The 19,542-nt window shown below is 44.0% G+C and overlaps 2 protein-coding genes across 7 annotated transcripts in view; one reads left to right on the plus strand and one right to left on the minus strand.

The window, feature by feature from the left end:
* Positions 1-19,542, plus strand: part of LOC139768262 (mediator of RNA polymerase II transcription subunit 20-like) — a 79,415-nt gene that overhangs the window by 13,038 nt on the left and 46,835 nt on the right. The gene's annotated exons all lie outside the window — the stretch shown is intronic.
* The window catches only part of LOC139768259 (facilitated trehalose transporter Tret1-2 homolog), a 65,152-nt gene that overhangs the window by 10,356 nt on the left and 35,254 nt on the right, over positions 1-19,542 (minus strand). For 5 of the 6 annotated variants that reach the window (XM_071698274.1, XM_071698271.1, XM_071698273.1 and 2 more), the window contains one exon: positions 1,924-2,025. In XM_071698274.1, coding sequence (XP_071554375.1) covers positions 1,924-1,986 — 63 coding nt within the window. In that variant the 5' untranslated portion in view covers positions 1,987-2,025. Of the gene's footprint in view, positions 1-1,923; positions 2,026-16,284; positions 16,968-19,542 lie in introns of those variants that run through there. The other variant, XM_071698269.1, reaches the window with a different exon arrangement.

Consider the following 19,542-nt stretch of genomic DNA (forward strand, 5'->3'; position numbering starts at 1 on the left):
AACTCATATTCGCGGCGAGCGGGACGACGAGCGCGTATTCGATAAGGAATTTCAAGCGGCGCCGCCGATCCCACATAAATTTGCATGCACTTTCAATTATCTCTCTCGCCATTAGGAGCAGCGAGCGTAAACGGTCGTATTATGCGATTGGACGTGTCGCCATGTGTAACCTTTCTATCGTCTCGCCAGAGAGGCGCACGATACTGTCGTCTCCCCTGGACGATAATAAGGCGTGTATCGCCCCGAGCGCCGCTTTGCAATTAGACCTTCTTTTCTTTCCTTCGTCTACGTCCGTTGACCGTGTGAAAATTATAATGTAATCTAAAACATAATTCTGCGCGCCTTACCGACTAATTGGTACACGGTGATAAAGTCTTGACTTCGGAGGGGAAGGACAAATTTACGACTATATCCCCGCTTTCCATTTCGACGCTATCGAGATTTGTAATTACGATAGTACGTCGAGGTACAAGTTCAGCCGACATGTCGCGAGAATTCGTACTATGTGCCTTGCAGTTAAAAGCAAATTGCGCGTAGCTTTCGGATTTGTTAGCTGTTATCAATCTGTTATTAATCTCCGTAATAATTTTTATCTTCAACTATACATCGTCGACTTTTTTGATGGCTCGAGCAGACCGCGGAGAAAACACGTCGGATACCGTCAATTTTAATTATTCGTTATAATATCGGTATGCGCGAGCAGCAACAGCGGTAATGGACATGAGTTTACGAGCGCGCTCGGCCTGAGTCGCTTTCTTCGACTAATTATCGGGGCCGCGCGATGAATAGCGCATTCAAGAAAATGTTAGGCACGGTAACGAGCGCCGATATGTTTCCCGTTTCTTAGAGCGGTGATGGAGAATTTGGAATATTAATTACGGTTTACGAGATACGTTAAGGGTATACGAGCCGTGTTTATCTGCGCGCGAGCCGCCGCGCGATATCGCCCCGCAATGCTGATACAGGCGAACGGTTTCTATTAACGACACACACGGGGGATTTTAACGAGCTAAAAAGAAACACGCATACTCTCTCGCGCGCTCACGTGACGAGAGCGTATTTCCCTTCCGAACGTAAGAAATTCGCGCTCCGAAACGCTTCGGGCGATATTATTTTTGGGCGTTCTTCCTCGCGTACCCTTCTTTTGCGCGCCTCTTTCTCTTTCTGCCTATCCTCTCTCACTCCCGGGCACGACGTTAAAAGCTCGTTTGCATCGAGCCGTGCGAAATACTCGGAGCAGTTCCGCAAGCGCGGGGGATGTGCGTCAGAGCGTCGGGTCGAAGTTAGCCGGGGGAGCCATTAGCTTAAAACTATTAGTCGACTGTGGGGTAAAGACGAGAGAGAAAGGGAGAGGAAAAACGAGCTTTAAAAGTCGACTCCCGCTTATACGATTATGAGGATGGTTGGTCTCGGTGATGCTGTGTTAAGTGCGCACCCAGTGTATGTGGGTGTACGACGGCGGTCTTCTCCTGCCCTACCCGAAAGGCCTTCGTGCGCGATATCCATTTTAAACCGGACCACTCAATTACGCTCGGTGCTATCTTCGGTGTTTGCATATCAATATGGTTCCTCGCCAAGCAGAAATAAAAAAATTCGTCGCACTCCGCCCGTCCGATTATTTAAGAACCGCGTCTTGCGAACACCGATGCCGGAGGGGCACAAATTGCCGGCGTGCGCTGAGTAAAAATATCCATAATCGCGTTAGAAATTCAGTAGCTACAGAACCACGAGAAGAATACATCAAAATCGCGCCTTCGATGGACTGTTCTTTTGTTGCCATTCTTATGCCTTTGACAAATCTCTGATGAGATACGTTGCATACGATAGTCATCTAAATTTCACACTTAATTGATATAAAGACGATTATTTATTATTAGCGTAAACTTAACGAATTAATAACTTTATTGATGATATATGATATACTTGTGACATGTGATGCGGCCTCGTCGCCGTCGACGTCATATGTACCACGGAAGCCCTGGGCATTTTGAAATTGTCCTCGTCCTCGTCCGGTATCGTTGTTACCTGCAACAAAATGCAAATGACGATCAATATCACCGATAACTAAACCAGCATCGAATTTGTTTTTCCTTTACTTTGTCGCGCGCGGTTATTTTCTTCGTTTCCGGTCGTACCATTTTTATACCCGTATACGTCTTGTTTTATTTTAACTTCTTTTTGAAACCGTTAGAATCGAAAGATTCTTAAAGTAATTCTCCCTGTCTTCACTTTGAGGAAGTACGACTCTGATATATTTTCATCACAAAACTTTCTTTCCGCTGATAGCACACTTTCCCGCCCTCTCTCTTCCAGTCTGCTGACCACAGAATCGTTAGCTGCCCTTTTGGGGACGAGAGTGGGCCGTCAATCATTTGTATTATCTTACCGACTCGAACGCAAGTCACCCAGGCAATAGCCGAACGGCTTAAGAGACGCTGCTACTGTGAGAGCTGTCATCTTGGTTATCGCGTCAAGCTCGTTGGACCGAATAACGAAAAGATGTTAGATTTATGGGTTAGAGCGCATTAAATACACGGAAGTGCGAGCGATGTTGGTATACTGTCGTGACATTACGCGCGTTATATTTCATTCGCCGAAGTTATTACCTAGCATTTTACGCGTTGATCGTTCGACGATGATGATCAACGCGTGACCCGCATATTGAGATATATCGATCAACTTGGTAAAAGAGACGTGGGAGTGAACGCGCGATAACCCGGGTTTACGCGTATCAGGCGGCCGCTTTATTACGCTCGTTCCGATTTAACGATCGACGGCCGTTATTGTTCGAAGACCTTCGTCAATATGGACGTCGACCTTAATACCGGCGAATTTCCTTTAGAGAACTCCCGAAGCGCTCGCTTCTCCTGAAAAGCTCACCTTAAAATTGTCCCGTTTTTATTAAACCGCGGAGCTAGATGCTATATGCGTTAAGTTTTTCTTTTGCAGCTTTTACAAATTACGGTGATTAATCACGCGTGAACGCTGATAAATTAAATCACTCGCTAAATTTAATTATAATTCCATAGTACAGTTCAATTATAGTCTGATTATAGGCTGCATATGAATATATTACACTTGTGGACGACGGCTGGGCTGCCGTAATACGCTTAAGTAACCTTGAAACGGAAAATATAGAGAGCCAGGCGTCAAGTAGTCGTTAGATCAGACCGCCGTAAAATGACTCTATCTAAATCATCGTCAAGCACTCTCTCCATTATGGATATTAAGATCGGATCTCTTAGCCCGCCGGCGTACCCTTTTCGTTGTTTATTTATGCGCACCTGATGGTGGCCGGGATCCGATTCCTCCGATAGTTTAGACTTGAAGGCTGTCATTGCGACTTGCGGCGTGTGTATTTAAGACGACATTAGATATCCAGCGACACTCGAGGACTTTCCGATATCGCGCAATCTCGTGAGTTATACCGAGGGTCGTTCCGTTCACGCCTTTCGTGAACGGATTTACGACGAACTGGTTCTGTCTGACAGAATTTTGCACGCCGATTCAGCGAACGCTCGCACGAAGCTGTTCCGTAAGAGCTAAGAAGACGTCTATGCATCTATAAAAGAACCAACGCTCGCATGACGAAACGAAGAGAATATTCTAATGCGTGCTGATTGAGGCACTCAAGCTTTAAGTCTCAGATCTTTTAAGACTTTCCCTCAATTAAGAAAGAAAATGACACTTTATATAAACTAGGATTTTTCTCCGATACCGTTGATGTCTTCGTAGACTGCGAATATGTTTCAAATATCCTCTGACGAGCATATAATCGTCTTAGTTGGCATCAAGCGACGATGCGAGCTAATAGCCGAGTACATCAGCGAAAATCAATAAGGAACCATAAGGCGATGGCGAACGACACGAATGTTTCCCACTTAATGCGAGTCTCCTGGTTATTCATGCGATGTTACCGATCTCCCGAGGTTCGCGGTTTTTTTTACCCTCGCCCCGTCGAATCTCCGATTAGTCTATTTCACTTTGTCCTCCCTTCCTTTTCCGTCGCTTTTCTCCTCCCGCGCTATCTCCCTCCCGCTCAGGCTGGCATCGCCGGCGTGACGAATGAGTTAGCCGATTTTCAATAATCGACAAGATGGCAGATAAGTCTCATAGAATCTACCAAATGCGATTTCTCACGTTTCCTTCCTCCACCTAGATTCCATTCGCGGATTTATTTCCCCGAGTATGCGGCGCTGTGGGCATCCCCGGCAAATCGTGTCGCAAAATCAATATCTCGAGATACGCTAGGGAATTCCATGAGGACGATCACGTTTCGGAATAGAGTTTGCAGATAGTTCGCGAACTGTGCAGTATGTAACACTAACCTCCGTCCCATTCGTATCGTCGTGAAAAACATATCACACGAGGGAACGGAGGATAAGAATGGAAGAATGGGTGGGCTTTCTCTCGTATGGAAAATACGCTCGTGAAAAACGCGCAAAAATGATTATCGCGCGCAACAAAACGTGAAACGCGAGATTTCTTTATACAAATAATAATTTCACGTAACAATAACGACGAGTTGTATGGTTTATATCATATTTTCGTTGTTACGTTTCGAAATGGTAATACAATATTCCGTGGAATATCGGAATATCGATAAAAACGGGCGCGAGTCGCGAGCGTCGGCTCCGCAATTTATCTTTTCCAAAGCGGAGCGGCGTAAAAACGTCGTTAAAACGCTTCGTACTATAAATTTCGCTTTGACCGCTCTTTTTCTTTGTAAATGCAGAACCAAAGATAACGAGAGTAAAACGGGCCTTTTTGCACAGCCATCGGCTGCGCGGCTAATTGAACGGCGAGCGAGCGAGCGGGCGGTAAAAGCACGAAAACGCTCGACACGTGTACGCGTTTCTGAATTTATAATTCGACACCGGTCGCATTTACCTCGTCTCGGAAATTGTGTTCGTTATTGATTAATTGAAATCGCGTTTGTACGGCGCGGAGACGGAAATCGCGGGCGGGATAATCCGGAAATTAATAAATCCCGCGCGTGAGAGTTTCGCGGTAAACGAATCGCGCGAGAAGCATGGCACACGTAGCGTAGAACGTTTATAGTCGCGAGTAAATCTGTGCAACGTGCGCCTGGAAGGCGGTCGTACGGCGGATCCTATGGATAGTGCAAGACGCTTAATAATAATTTCGTGCCGAGATTTAATAAGAGATGCCCCGCTCTCGCCCTTAGTCACGAAGAACGGCCGCGCCGCGAGCTAAAAGGGGGTTGGCCGCTGCCGTTTCGAAATCGTTTCATCGCGCGTTCGTTCTTCGAGGGTACCGGGGGAAACGTAACTTAATTACTGATTTTTGCGATAAGGCGGGAAGCTCCGTACTCTGGCCGACGAGAAATAAATGGGAGAAGCCGCGTGTGCGATCTCTACCAACGAGAGGAAATGCACACAGAATCGACCTACGTATAACCGCGCTATTAGAATTTTATCACTGCACCGGGGGACGAGCGGCGGAATAATAACGCGATATACAGGCTCAAGTGTACACTGCGGTGTATAACGATATATCGTCGACCTAAGGAGGGGATCTTTTTAATCCTGCCCGTGATATTCTCTCCTTGCGCCAAAGCCGCTGTGGGTCTCCCCTATCAACTTGACGTAATTAATTTCCAACTTGGCAATTTAATAATTCTAGATTAAACTCTATGTATCGTGCCGATTTTCAACAAAAGATAAACCCAGCATCTCCGTGATTGTACACGCGGCGAATCAGGCGGTAGCGAGTGATTGTCTCTTACGCGGCGTATCACTTCCAATGCAAACATCAAACAGAGACGTGATTAATCCGCGCGCGACGTTCATGAGAACGTATTACGTGTCGTACGTATTAGTGTGAGATAAAAGGTTTTGTACGCGCGCTTGTGTAGTATCGATCCGCGTGTTCCGACATTTCTTACCAAGACATCCACGACGCTTAAGTCCGTGGATGCGACGCTCGTAACTGCACTAATTCACGTGCGACAATTACGACAAATTATAATAGAATTGTGCAACGCACGCTATACTCCGCTGCGTCGGCATTTGTCGTTCCACTCACGTATCTCTTTCGCGAAGAGAAAGAAAAAAAGAAATTGTAAATAAATTATTATTACCATCTTTTCTCGCGAAATTAATCCTTGCACCGTACATAGAATTCTTGATTTTTTAATGGAATAATCTTACTATAAAGAGATTTTCAGGTTAATAATTAAAAGAAAATGTTTTATTAGTCTTAATCAAAGCGGAAATATTTTAATGAATGCGTCCAGTGGCACGTCAAGATTCGAGAGGTAGCAACTTTTAATCTCAACGCTTTTTGCCACGACGTTCTTTACTAGCCTTTACGAGGGGATCCTCCACGGACGGATTTCATTAACGTAAGCGTTTCTGCCTTGCACGAAAACACAAAGAGGCGAAATGAACACCGGAGATATCATTCGCCGGTGTTCATGTAAGACTCGTTGTGGCGCTCGCGCGAGGCGTGCGTCCGCTGAAACAAAATGCGCGTGATACACTTAATTTCTGGAATTTCGCTAAGCGAGAAACTCTTTCATTCGCCGCAGCTGGGTTGGCACGAAAGAAACCTTCAAAGAAGCAACACCTAACGTCCCGCATTCGAGAGCAACCTCCTGGCGTCGTAAAAAATCTTTGGAAAGCAATTTTATTCGTGGCTTTACGTTCGAATCGGAATTCGAAACTTTACTTTTGCAATTTAACGAGAGCCCTGCAAATTCGGTCGGGATATGCCGTCGTTTTTTTCAGGCGCGCTGTAGCGCTCGCATTCGCGTTGCTTAATCACGCAAAGTTGTCTTTAAACTCGTAGCCATTAATTATACATGCATATACGCGCAACTGCGGCGCGTTACATTACTCAGCCAAGACTACGGTTCATTCATTAGAAAGTTTAATTTCAGCTCGCGAGCTCGGAGTTTCTCGCAACGTTATTCCACATCGCTATTTCCGTAAAACCGTAATGTTTCTCTTTCTATCGTCTGTTCTCTCGGGACGAAATTTTAACGATTTAATATTTCCGTGGCGTTCAATTTGACGACATTCGCACAATCGACGAGGTTAAAAGTTGTCAGCGAACTTTTTCCATTGTCCGTCTTTTAATATATTCTTTTAATACTTTAATAATACTCTTCATCGAAATTAATTAACCTGCCGTATATTTGAGGATTATCTATGCAAATTTAAACGCAAAGTCGACATGCTCTCTCGAAGTTTGTTATTAAATTTATTGAAATTCCATTTAAAATATTGGTCTTAATCCAAAAAATTCGTAGCGATAGCGCAGATTCGCAGACAATTAAAAGCGCTGAGAGGAAGCGTTCGGATCTCCTGCCAGCTCTTTTATATATCGTCCCCTCGCCTTTATCTCTTTCATCACGCCAGCACGACGACGTGTCAGAGGGAATTTTTTTCGACGTGCTCGCGTTCACAGCTGAAAGCGATAGAGCTCAGTCGATTCGGCTCCGAAAAAGAGAAGCAGCGGTGTACAACACTCCTTCTCGCCATTCCCGTCCGCGCGAGTCGTTGATCCGGGCAGCGATACTCGCAGGGTTGATTTTCGTTTTCGTCGCGCGCGGGCGGAGAAGCGCGGCAAGAGACACGCGGAAGGAAGCAGGTTAAGGCGGGACGATGAGGGAAGGGACAGCTGGCAGATGCGTTCCATTCGACTATCCGAGGGCGAGATGAGATGCACGGAAGGAGAGCCATGAAATACGACTTACATCCCATACTTTACGTTCTATTAGGCTACTCTTTGCGTCTCCAAGCTCGCCACCCCGCGCCTTTCGCGCGTGCATTCGGGTCAAGTGGCTATGAATACCGTATATCCAAGTGCGACCGTCTTCTAGAGCAACCGGCCAATTTGTCCGTCATATTTCATCGCCGTCCGCCCGCTCTCTTTCCTCTTTTTCCGAAACGGCAATTTATCGCGCGGGTGATAGCTCGCGCACGCGACATTACGGTCTCAAGGGGACCGCGCGAAAAGATGACTTAGAGTAACTTATGCGCGTCCGCCCCTCTTTTGCAGCTTATACGAAGTGAGCTCGAGCGCGAACACTTGGTTCCAGCTGGCGTTTTAACGGCCGCCCCGATAAAACGCGTGTTACGCGCATCATTTGCGTTGTACGCCGCGAGCCGTATACAGATTTTCTGTTTCTAAACAATCGCGTTTTATCCTGAACAGTCATTTATCGCGGAGGGTGGGCCGATTCAGATCCAACTACCGAAAATAAATTCTCTTAGTTCCGCATTAAATCGTTCGCTTAACATGATTATAATCGCTGCACGAGGAAGAAAAATTGCGCTGTAAAACTTCTCTAATGTGAACTGCTCGATTGTTAATCTTCATTTTCGTTGTAACCTGCACCAATTTATATCAATGGCGATTAGAATCGTTAAGACTTGGGCGAAGCATGAATCTTGTGAATAAACGTCGAGGCAAAAAGACAGAGAGAAAGACCAAAGTAAAGGAAAGAGAACGCGTCTCGTCTTCTTCGCTTCGGTAATAAATTCTCGTGAAATTATGAATCGACGCGAAAGCGGATTCGAACGCTTAAGGCATATTTACCCCGTAATCCCCGGGATGCACGATGCATTTGGGCTTGAACTTCGCGGGTAATGACCAGAACTCGATGTAAGTCACGATCTCCAGTATTACGGGGTGAACTCGCCTCATTCTTCTCTTCCACGTTCCCAGCGCACGTCTCCTCTCTCTCTCTCCCCTTCTATTTCTCCTCGTCATTCAGTTATAAGGATTATTAAGGGGTCGAGGTTGACACGACACGAACGTTATTTCGAGACAGTTTCAAGATGCTGCTATCAAAACAATAAACCCCTTCCTAATTTAGACGACACTGGAATAATACATAATTCCATACGGAATTAGATGAAAGAATATTACAGAATTTAGAATCACAGAAATGTATTATAAATTATAATTATTTGAAAACGATAATAAAAATATTATTAAAATAATTATATTAAGAATTTAACATAGTAATAACTTTTTAACCAATTAAATATATTTTTTCTCTCATTCTGTAAGTATCACTCGAGATCTTTTATAACAATTTTCTCGATAAGTAGCATTGAAACAATCGTCTGTATTTTCTTCTTCGGAGAGGAATCTCAGGTGGCACGTTTGGAGCTTGTGCTAAGAATAAATCTACGATGCCACGTGCCACGCGTGTATCTAATACTCGCTTCTAGACAGCTCGCGATCCATTGATGCGCACAATTGAACCTTCTCTCGAGAGAGATACGTCCTCGCATCTCGCTCACGGCGGGCGGCGTTCGTTCGTCGGCAATATTTATCTCAACCCCGTTGCATGTTGGCCTGCTTGCGCGACTGGTTTCACGACGAAAGAAAGCACGTGGAAGAACCGACGCCGCGCCGCGAGTCAGTCGAGAAAAGGAGGTGGACACCAGACACGCGAGAGAGAGAATTATCCGTCCATGTGGCGCGTGGTGATCCATGAATAAATCCGGCTTGATCCGGCTCTCTCGTGTCTACGGTGGCCGCCGCTGATAACTAATCGCGCGTTTGGAGACTTATACGCGCCAGACGTAACGGTGCGAACGCTATTTCATTGGTGCGCGACGGAATCGACGTGTATCGGACGGATATCGGAGTCGAGTCGGTGCGAAGGATGCACGGACCGTATTTCATCGGGGGTCCCTGTTCCGATTTTGCGCGATAGCGCGCTTGCGAAAGGTCGCTCCGCGTCGCGACACTTCCTCATCGACTTTTCTACGCAGCGATATTGGATTTTAGAATTCGATGTCTGCATTCGATGTCTTTTTTTGTTTCTTGTTGATCTGCAATATCTACATTGATCATAAGTACGAATTTCCATTGCAATGTACAATATCGCAATAATATGTAAAATGTGTCTCTAGAATTACCCCAATTATATTGCGTTTAGTGATCTTTTACGTTCGTATCGCGTCCTGTTGGCACGATATACTTTGAAGTATCGCCGAGAGTATCGCTTACCGTGCACGTGATACGATGTAACGCGATGTAATTTCTCTGTGGGGCGACACATCTCCTTCCTTTCGCTGCATTTCTACGGTAACCACCCTACGAACCGCATACGTGCAGAGGGGAGCGTTTCTGACCTGTCGACCCCTTGTCTCTCAGTTCGGTGTCCTATTTCGACATCTCGCGACTTTACATGTTGAAACGGACGGACGATATTCGGAATTGAGCTGTTCGAGTTCCAATTACATTGTTGTTCCCACGTGAAACAGAATCGTTCTCAAACTGAATCGAATATTCAGTACACGCGAAAGTAGATATCAAAATGTTTTTTCTCATCATTTTGATTTTAAATAACACATAACTTTTACATACTTCTTTGTGTATATATATAAGATAATAAAACGTTGTGATGTTTAGAGTTTCAAATGACGCAATCTGAAATATTTATCGATTCACGGAGGATATTGTGTGTGTTCCAATCTAAGGTAATCGCGATAGCGAAGCGTCGATTTAAGCATAGAGAGCGGACTGCGATAGAAGCGAGTGACTTGGAATTTCAACGATGTCCGAAGCTTCCAGTTTGGTCGTGACGTCTGCGAGTTAAGCGTTTAAAAATAAATTTAGGCTTCACGCTGACTAACCGTGGATACGAAACAACTGCTCAGTATTGAATCGAGTTATCAAGAAGCGTCTTGAGTGCCTTGACGTTAATTCGAAACTAGTCCCGGGCTAGAAAAGAGGACGTCTATTTGCGTTGGCTACTAGAGACCTGTTTCGAGAAAACGCCTTCTCGCATGTCCGATAAAATAACACGTGAATGTAGTTAAATATAAATATTGACGAAAATGACTAAATATTTAAGAATATTACGGTGCTGTGAAAGAGAAATGCGATATAGTATCACAAAAAGATTGATAACGATATTAACGATAGCACGGTATATCTATAGTATAACTGGGACACACGAGAGTTGTGTAAATGACGTTCGTGCTGTTTTCAGTGATACAATATTAACAGACAGAGGCAACGTGGAACCCAACGTAATTAGTTTAATCTCATCGTCCATTATTTCCCAAAAACGCATATTTTGGCCTTTGCACACAAAACGCGCTTGCGTCCTATTTATTTGTTATCTATAATTTTATTTACGGATAAAATGAAATAATTCTAGAGAGAATTCTCAGCAATAAAATATGCGAAAGCGTTCTAAAAAGACGAAAAATAATCGATGGACAAGCAATCCGATATCCGGCAACGTGTCTTACATTTATTGTACAAATGTGCTGAGCATTGCGTTACCATGTGGATATTCACCCTTTTTCCCTTGTCGAGCAAATATTTGCAGGTCACACCTACTTACTTCTCTCTTGTAACCGCTTCTTCAGGCCAGATTTATTGAAGTACGGAAATCTTATACGTAAACAGTGCCTTTTCTTGAGACACGACTGACTTAAATTTTACGATTCCCAGAAATGTCAAAGACAGCTTTTGTACAGCCTCGATTAACAATTCATCCCGCTTCTAAATTTTAATATCAATCTCTTTTCATATATTACATATGTGAAAAATGTTTAAAAATATTGTAATCGTTAGAAATTAAGGTGTTATAATTTTAATGGAACTAACGAGCTTCGAATTTATGATGCACCGGTCTTTTTTCGTTCGGATTATCGTTTTTGCCTTTGAAAGCTCGGCGAGACCAATTCTTTTAACATTTTTTTTCACGTTGAAAGCAAGTCATTCGTTTTAGACGTTTGATTCGCGGCATCAAGCCGGAGATAAAGTGAAATGTGCTCCCGTAACGCGACATTCACGCAGCAACGGAAGTCATTCACTAACTCCGTAGACGGGATATTCTAAATGTGGAACGTAGAATATGCGACGACGTGAATAAATAATATGTCTCGTATATACGACAAAACATCATCTGTGCCACCGCACGATATCTAACAAAACGTTTAATAAATGCACGAGACAGACGTAATATGTAGGTACATTCTCATAAAGATACCTTTCTCTTGACACGTATATTTTCGGAAAAACAACTTTCTCATATATTTCTATCGTCATCAATATTTATAATATTTATGAAAGAAATACAAAGTATTAGAAAATTACTGTTTATCGCGTTATTATCGCGACATCTAACGTCGAGAGGTTAAGAAGTTTCCCTTTCAAGATATAACCCGGTCAGGAACGATTTAACTAGGCCTCTCCTCTAGGCGCTCGTTCCAGTATGCGCGAATGCATCTTCGACCTACAACGTAGCGGCGACAATGAGTAATAACGACAGTGAGAGATAACTGTCGCGGGAAAGGTTCTCGGTTCTCGGTCCTCGCTCTTCAATGGTAATCGCACTTTTAGTTTCTTCTATTCGGCATTGTACGACTATCGCGCATGCATTCGTATGTATACCGTATGTACAATCGGGACTTGCAAATGTGCAGTGGCACTTCTGCACCGTAGGACACCCCGGGACACCCCGGCCACCATTGTTCTATGAGCATTTTAAAGAATACATTCGAACTCTGACATTGGCCTCGGCGCGCTTCGGAGGGTGTTATAATAGACGTGCCGCGTGCGCCCGTCCAGGACCGGCGGTGCTCATTCGACATTGATATGCATTACGTGGCCCTGATACACTGTCCGCGATCAGCAGCCTTGAATATTTCTTATTGCAAAACAGGAACCACGGAGACCTGTATGCGTCGCCGGGGTAATCAACGTTTATATGCATAGTAAAGATAATCCTTCATGCATCGCTACGCTTTGCATACGCATGGCTGATATGCATAATAGAGCTGATTTTTTAATGCATCAAATCACCTTATGAGACAATAATAAAAGAAAAATTGGGAGCGGCCTAAGTGTACGGGAAATTTAAAACTTTCCACGCGACGCGAAACGTTCGTCGTTAATGCGCGCGTGTTGTTGTTAATACTGTTATGCGGTGAAATAAAAACCGAGCGTCTGATTAAAATAAAATCGTCCAAAGCTTGAGAAGGACGGAAAAAAATGTCGCCCAGACGTCGAACGCATATCGATCGTGGACCTCCGTCCCAGGTCCATCCTTTCATGCTTCGAGATACGCGATCTGAGCACCGCTGAGCCCTAGATACGCCGGTATATATGCATTCGATGTATTCAAAGGTGCAACCCTTTCATTAGCGTGTAGGCCACGCGCTCTATTATCCCCAACAAAACATTCGATTCCATTGTCACGTCGCGAACAATGCCGCGCCGCGGTCACGTGTTCTACTTTCGATCATTATTCGCGAAGTGTGCATAAAATTGGCAAATTGCGCCGCAATCGCGCAACGGGATGCGCAAAGTTTTTCCCTCTCACATTACGCACGGTCTATCGCGACGCGTTGTTCACAGCTGACGTCTTCGTGGTGGTCGCGCCTCGGAGACAAAGATCGTATCAATTAATAAAAGCGCTCTTTCGACTCTCGTGTGTGTTCCCCTCTCGTTCTTCTTTCACACGATGGCACTCACAAACACTTGCGACCATTGACACATTAGTAATACCAAGTGACTTTTCTCGCCTGTCGCATTTTTAACGAATTGAAAAATTTCTGTAAATTTGAAAAAACCTAAATGACGAATTATTGATGGTAGCTGAAAAAAGGAGACGACTTGACTGAACCATTCGAATGACTGTATAGAAATTTTGTTGCTTTGTTCAACTCTCGTAAAAAATGCACGAAGGCACGTGCTCCACTTTTCACGGGAGGGGACGAATTATGCTGAACAGTATCCTATTCTTCCAACAACCAGTTTGCAAACATCACTCTGTTATTAGGTCCTAAGCGGAGTCTTCGGGGGGGAGCCCATTTTAGAATATTAAGCGAGAATGCCGTGTGTGTTTTCGTTAAAATCACTCATTTTACGTAACACGAAAATTTAGCCGAAAAAAAAAATTACTATATGTAGCAAAAACATAAAATTGTATAATATTATCAAAATATATTTAGATAATTAAAATGAATTTATGAGAAACAATAGATATACAGTAAACTCTCGCTAATCCGACACTATTAACCAGGTAGGGCCTGGATTAATGGATTTGCTGGATTATTGGAATATACGAAATACATATAGGAGATAAATTAAATAATATGTGAAATTGTCATAGTATATATTATATAATTAAACTTATTACATATATTAAATTTAAAAAATACATATAGTTATGTATTGCACTACTATTTGGTGTTTGGTATAAAACAATTTATGCTCGTTTTCACCAACGTCGTTTAACTTTAACCTTAGTTTAACTCACTCTTCGTCTCTTTCTAAGGAGGGCTGCTAGAAAGAGACAAAGAATGAATTAAACTATGTTAAAGTTAAACGACGTTGGTGAAAATGGGCATTATGTTTAGAAAAATAATAGTCTTTAATACATGTTTGCCTTTTTGCAACTACATGTACAGGGCAGTTTCCATTTTTAGACATTTACCAATTTTTGATGTTTTTCGTTTTTCATTTTTCGTCTAGAGCGGAAGCCCGCGACAGTGTCGGGACGAGCCATATTATCAAAGGGTTGAATTAGCCAAAGTTTACTGTACTCTCGCTTTAAATTGATATGGAGAGGTATTTGAGAAATATTATTAAATTATGATAACGCAAATTATATCCACGCGATGGTAATGCATTCCTAACTGTAGCCTAAGGCATTAATAATAGCGCGATATCGGATCTATTACATCGGTCGGATTTCCGCTTATCAACGAGTAGTATAGTAGTAAATATTAGTTTGCTCTAAATATCCGGGTCCTGCACGGATTAAAAGCAACGGATAAGAAGTTGTAAATCTACACGGACTCGGTACGACGCACATATCTTTTATCATAATAGGAAGTACTCGTCGAGTGATATTTCCGACAAGGCAACCCACTGAAATGGATAAAGATCCTTCAGGGTGACTCGGCGCACGTCAACTCTGCGGATTACACGACAAGAATGTCACGTACATATGCAACGCATCCATACATACACATAAAATACGTACACAACACGCACACAACATTCTCGACATGCTCCAGACGAGAGCGTGTCTTATCGCGCGTAATTTCTCATCGCGAATCGATCCGTGCTTAAGTCAGCGATAAAGCAAGAAGATTCGAGCCCCCCCGACATCCATCGCCGCGGGAAGTAGCTTCCGGAGATGAAACGAGCGAGGCGGATGTAGCGCAGGCCGTATTAATTACATGACGTAATTGACCGAAGCAATATGTTTCGCTTGTAAAAGTAACGTTCCTGATTTGCTGTGTAAAATTCAACATATTTGTTCTGGCACCATGTACTTTTTTCAAGTTGAAAGTACTACCGCATCTTTCTATTTCAAGATACGTTATTTTTAGTGAATGTACGTTTCTGTTCGACTTCTGTTCTCGTAATGAATGCGTTGCATAATTACTTTTCGAGGCTCTTTCGGTTTGAAACTTGTATGTCTGCACGTGAGCTCTAGCGCGAATGGCGTGTATCGTGAAAGGCACGTCTGCCTTCGAATGAAATCGATCAGTGTTGACGCAAGTGGCCGGAAGATTCGGCCGGTTGATAACCTCTCCACTTGAACATCAATAATATCTATAAAAATACGACAAAAGTCGCGATATAACCGAAAAATAGAATTTCAACTTTAATGAACTCTGGCTACTTTCACTGGCACTATATTTTCTGACAGATAACTAAACTCTCGGGACATTATCACCGGTTTAGCCTGAACAGCTGACAGAATATCGCTCGTATATATTCTTATCTCGTGATTCCTGATCGTGGTTTAAGTTTTTATCAGCCGTTTAACGAAATCACAGTCGAGCCAAATATTTAAAACGAAAAATCCCATAATCCGGGAATCATTATCTGTTTATATATTATAAAATATCCAAAATAACGAGTCGTTTAATCATAAACGTAGCACACTTTTGGCTTTCATAATGCCAAAGCGGGAAGCGGAACGGGAGTTATGGTCGTCTCCCTTTAATGGAACAGACAATCGAAATAAACAGCGAAGCGCGGATATTCGCGGAAATCATGTAATCACGTGACGTAAGTGCAACTGCGTTAAATTACGTACGGCCCAGAAATTACACGGCTGACCTAGCAGCTAACCAAGGCAGTCTGGTGAGGCCATTCACATTGCTGCCTTATACAGATGTCAGAAATATCTTAAAAGAATCTTCTAATACTTTCTTTTACATTACTATATATTTTATTTCGAGATCTAGTATTGATTCCAGAAAAGTATAATTAATCTTGGTGTTAAAAAAAAATGAAAATTTTGATCGCAATTACCTGGAGAATCTTATCTTTCGTTAATGCCGTCTTTGCATCCATGTCTTCAATGAACGCGCGGATAACAGCGCAAACCGCAGCAGTAACTACAATCACGCGCCTTTGATCTTACGTCGTGTGGAAAGAAGTCTCCTGGCGGCGACCACGTGCTTCGCACGGAGAGGTGGGAGGCTGCGGCAGAAGCACGTGCGAACTTTCCTCGCCGGCGTCCACGAAGAGGTGTACACGCGCTCCGATTTCTTCACAGTGGCTCGCGGGTATCATCGGGAATAATCACGCGTCTCTTCCGTCGGCATGCGCGCGCGCGCGCTATTCTTTCTCATTCATCCGCTTCCAGCTTCGCTTATCGGTCCTTTGATCTCATCGGAGCGCACTTACTGATGGGCTCTTAGGGTCGTCTCGATAAAGCGCTCTATCTCGAGAGCTTTCGTCCCGACCGCTTTCACGCGCGTCAGGCCTGCGAATAGCCGATAATCGTATCGCCACGATATGGATAGGAGAATCGACGAAGCGATGACGACGATTCTGACGGTGACTCCGGCGAGTCATCGACGGCGACGACGACGACGACGATGATGAAAACGGCAAGTCTCTACCGCGCACGAAAATAAATCCGTACATCAACCGTGACACAATTACCCGACAGTCTCTCTCTCTCTCTCTCTCTCTCTCTCTCTCTCTCTCTCTCTCTCTCTCTCTCTCTCTCTCTCTCTCTCTCTCTCTCTCTCTCTCTCTCTCTCTCTCTCTCTCTCTCTCTCTCTCTCTCTCTCTCTCTCTCTCTCTCTCTCTCTCTCTCTCTCTCTCTCTCTCTCTCTCTCTCTCTCTCTCTCTCTCTCTCTCTCTCTCTCTCTCTCTCTCTCTCTCTCTCTCTCTCTCTCTCTCTCTCTCTCTCTCTCTCTCTCTCTCTCTCTCTCTCTCTCTCTCTCTCTCTCTCTCTCTCTCTCTCTCTCTCTCTCTCTCTCTCTCTTCGCCGCGGGTAAGAGCCCCGATGATTTACGGCGAGCGCACGGGCCGCAGACGGTCAATGACAGTGCGTCGCGCGCAATGCACTCGCGAAGCTCCGGATAGACGCGGGCTCGTCTTAATTAGGCGCGATTAAGCGAGACGCGAGCGCTCGCTTGACAATCGGACGAACGGCCGGATGGACGAGAGAGGCGAACGGACGAGGACCGGCGTATGGACCGTAGTGGAGAAGGCTGAGAGAGGCTGCGACCTGTCCGCTTGGTGACCATCGTAGCACTGAGCACCGAGCTCTCTTTCGACCGACGGGTATAGGGCTTCGGAGCAGCACGCGCTCTCTCGCTCTCTTCGTCGAACCTGTCTCGGTCTCTCCGACTCCCGCGCGCCCGTCCGTCGTCGCTCTTCCTTCCTCCCTCGTGTTCCCCGAATCTCTCTTTTTTTCCCTCTAGTGTGTAGAAGGGGAAAAGGGACTGCTGTACTGTCCCTGTGAATGTCCACGCGTGTAATGCACGTGGCGATACGCATTGCCATGTCCTTTTCTTCCGTCGTCGACGAAAAGTTGAAAAAAAAAGAACCGGTGTATCTTGCGATACGAAACTAGCGGCTTTCGGGCGAATTTATTTCGCGCTTTTTTTTCGGCCGAGGATTTGTCGTGCGGAATGTGGATTTATTGCGAAACGTCGCGATGCGATGCATTAAGAATCTTAAAAAATCGAAAAGCGGCACAAAAGGATTAGCGCATTAAACTCGAATTTTTATATCAAATAAAAAACCCCTCTCCTTAGACGTTCTAGGGTCATATCTTCAATAGGATGAAAGGATGACAAAATATTACGGAGGGAGAAACCCTCATATTTAAGATGAAATAAATTCGAATTTTTAATATCCTTGAAATCGGAATATTTTTATGTGGTTGCGCATTTTTACACAGAATTGTCCGACGTTGAATTTCATATAACTGCCTACTTTGAAATAAAGTAAATAAACGTAGCAAGTTCAGTGAACGCGGAACATTGCATTTGCCGCTTTCCCATCGGAAAGACAGAACGAATAAATGATAAAAGAATTTATATTTAGATCGCGAATAAATCTACGCGCGAATGCTTTAACGCAGAAAAATGATAATTTGTGTAAATGGCAACGCTTTATCGTCGCTAACGCCAATACTCGACTAGCGACTTTCGTTAAAAAACAAACAGCTTCGTGTAATAATCTGTTCGCGAATCAATTGTACAATCACCGAACTAAATACACATGTCGTTTATTGTCGGCGCTACGTATAATCTACGCGTGTGTTCCAGCAGTTATAAACTCGCGCCTTGATTCTTTTATTCGTTTCAATAAAGCATTTGCCGATTGTGAGCACGGCGTAAAGCGCACCGGAATATAAATCGACTGATTATTACACGGATCGATTAAAGTCCAGAAATACACGCGACGATTTATGGGTATCGTCTCCGCAGTGAATCGCCCGTGAAAATATGTGTACTGCCAGGCGGAATGATCAGGAAGCGGATGTTGAGAACAGGGATCGGAATATATATATATATAGGAAGTAAAGAAATCTATCTACAAGAAAGATATCTTTATAGAGAGAATATATGTATTTTCCAGACAATATTTATAAACCTTATTTAGCAATCTTTAGGATAAAAAATAATAACTATTCTTATAATTATTTGCTAAAAATTTCTGACAATTAAAACCCTTTGTAAAGCTCAATCTTTTCTTGAATCTGGGATTAATTCACGGTTGATAAAAATTATAGATTGATAATTATAGTTGTAGATTGTCCGAAGATATAAATTGAATTTGCGAGCAAGCGCGACGGAAGAGGTTTCTGCTCGTGAACGATTCCATTCCATTCCGATTCGTTTCGCCATTGAGATTTTTTTAGACGAACTTTGATTTCGCCGCGGCTTGATTTTATTTTCGGCGAGCCTCCAGCCGTCCGTAAAACTCCGGTTCGGGTGATAAAGGCCGTACGGCGCGGCGGTCGGAAAAATGCGCGCGGCCATTTATACGGCGCGCGCCGCGGCGCCTTTCGTAGTAGCGTCCGCCGTCCGCGTCGCTGCGTCGGTCAAATATAAATGCAAATCGGCAAATACTCGCATACCCATTAAGTGCCTGACCGCGTGCCGTTATGGACGCAGGAAGGACTCTCCTTGCATTTCTTCGCAATCAAATTTAAAACGTGGACACTAGGTCGTCGGCAGCATTAGATAGTCGCTTATCGTGCGACTCTATGATTACGTATAATATAATTAGGCATGCCACTTTTGTCCCGTTAACGAAGAT

This window comes from Temnothorax nylanderi, unplaced genomic scaffold, assembly GCF_030848795.1.
Source record: "Temnothorax nylanderi isolate EJ_2023f unplaced genomic scaffold, tnyl_v1.0 TNYL_tig0015_pilon, whole genome shotgun sequence".
Taxonomy (NCBI): Eukaryota; Metazoa; Arthropoda; class Insecta; order Hymenoptera; family Formicidae; genus Temnothorax; species Temnothorax nylanderi.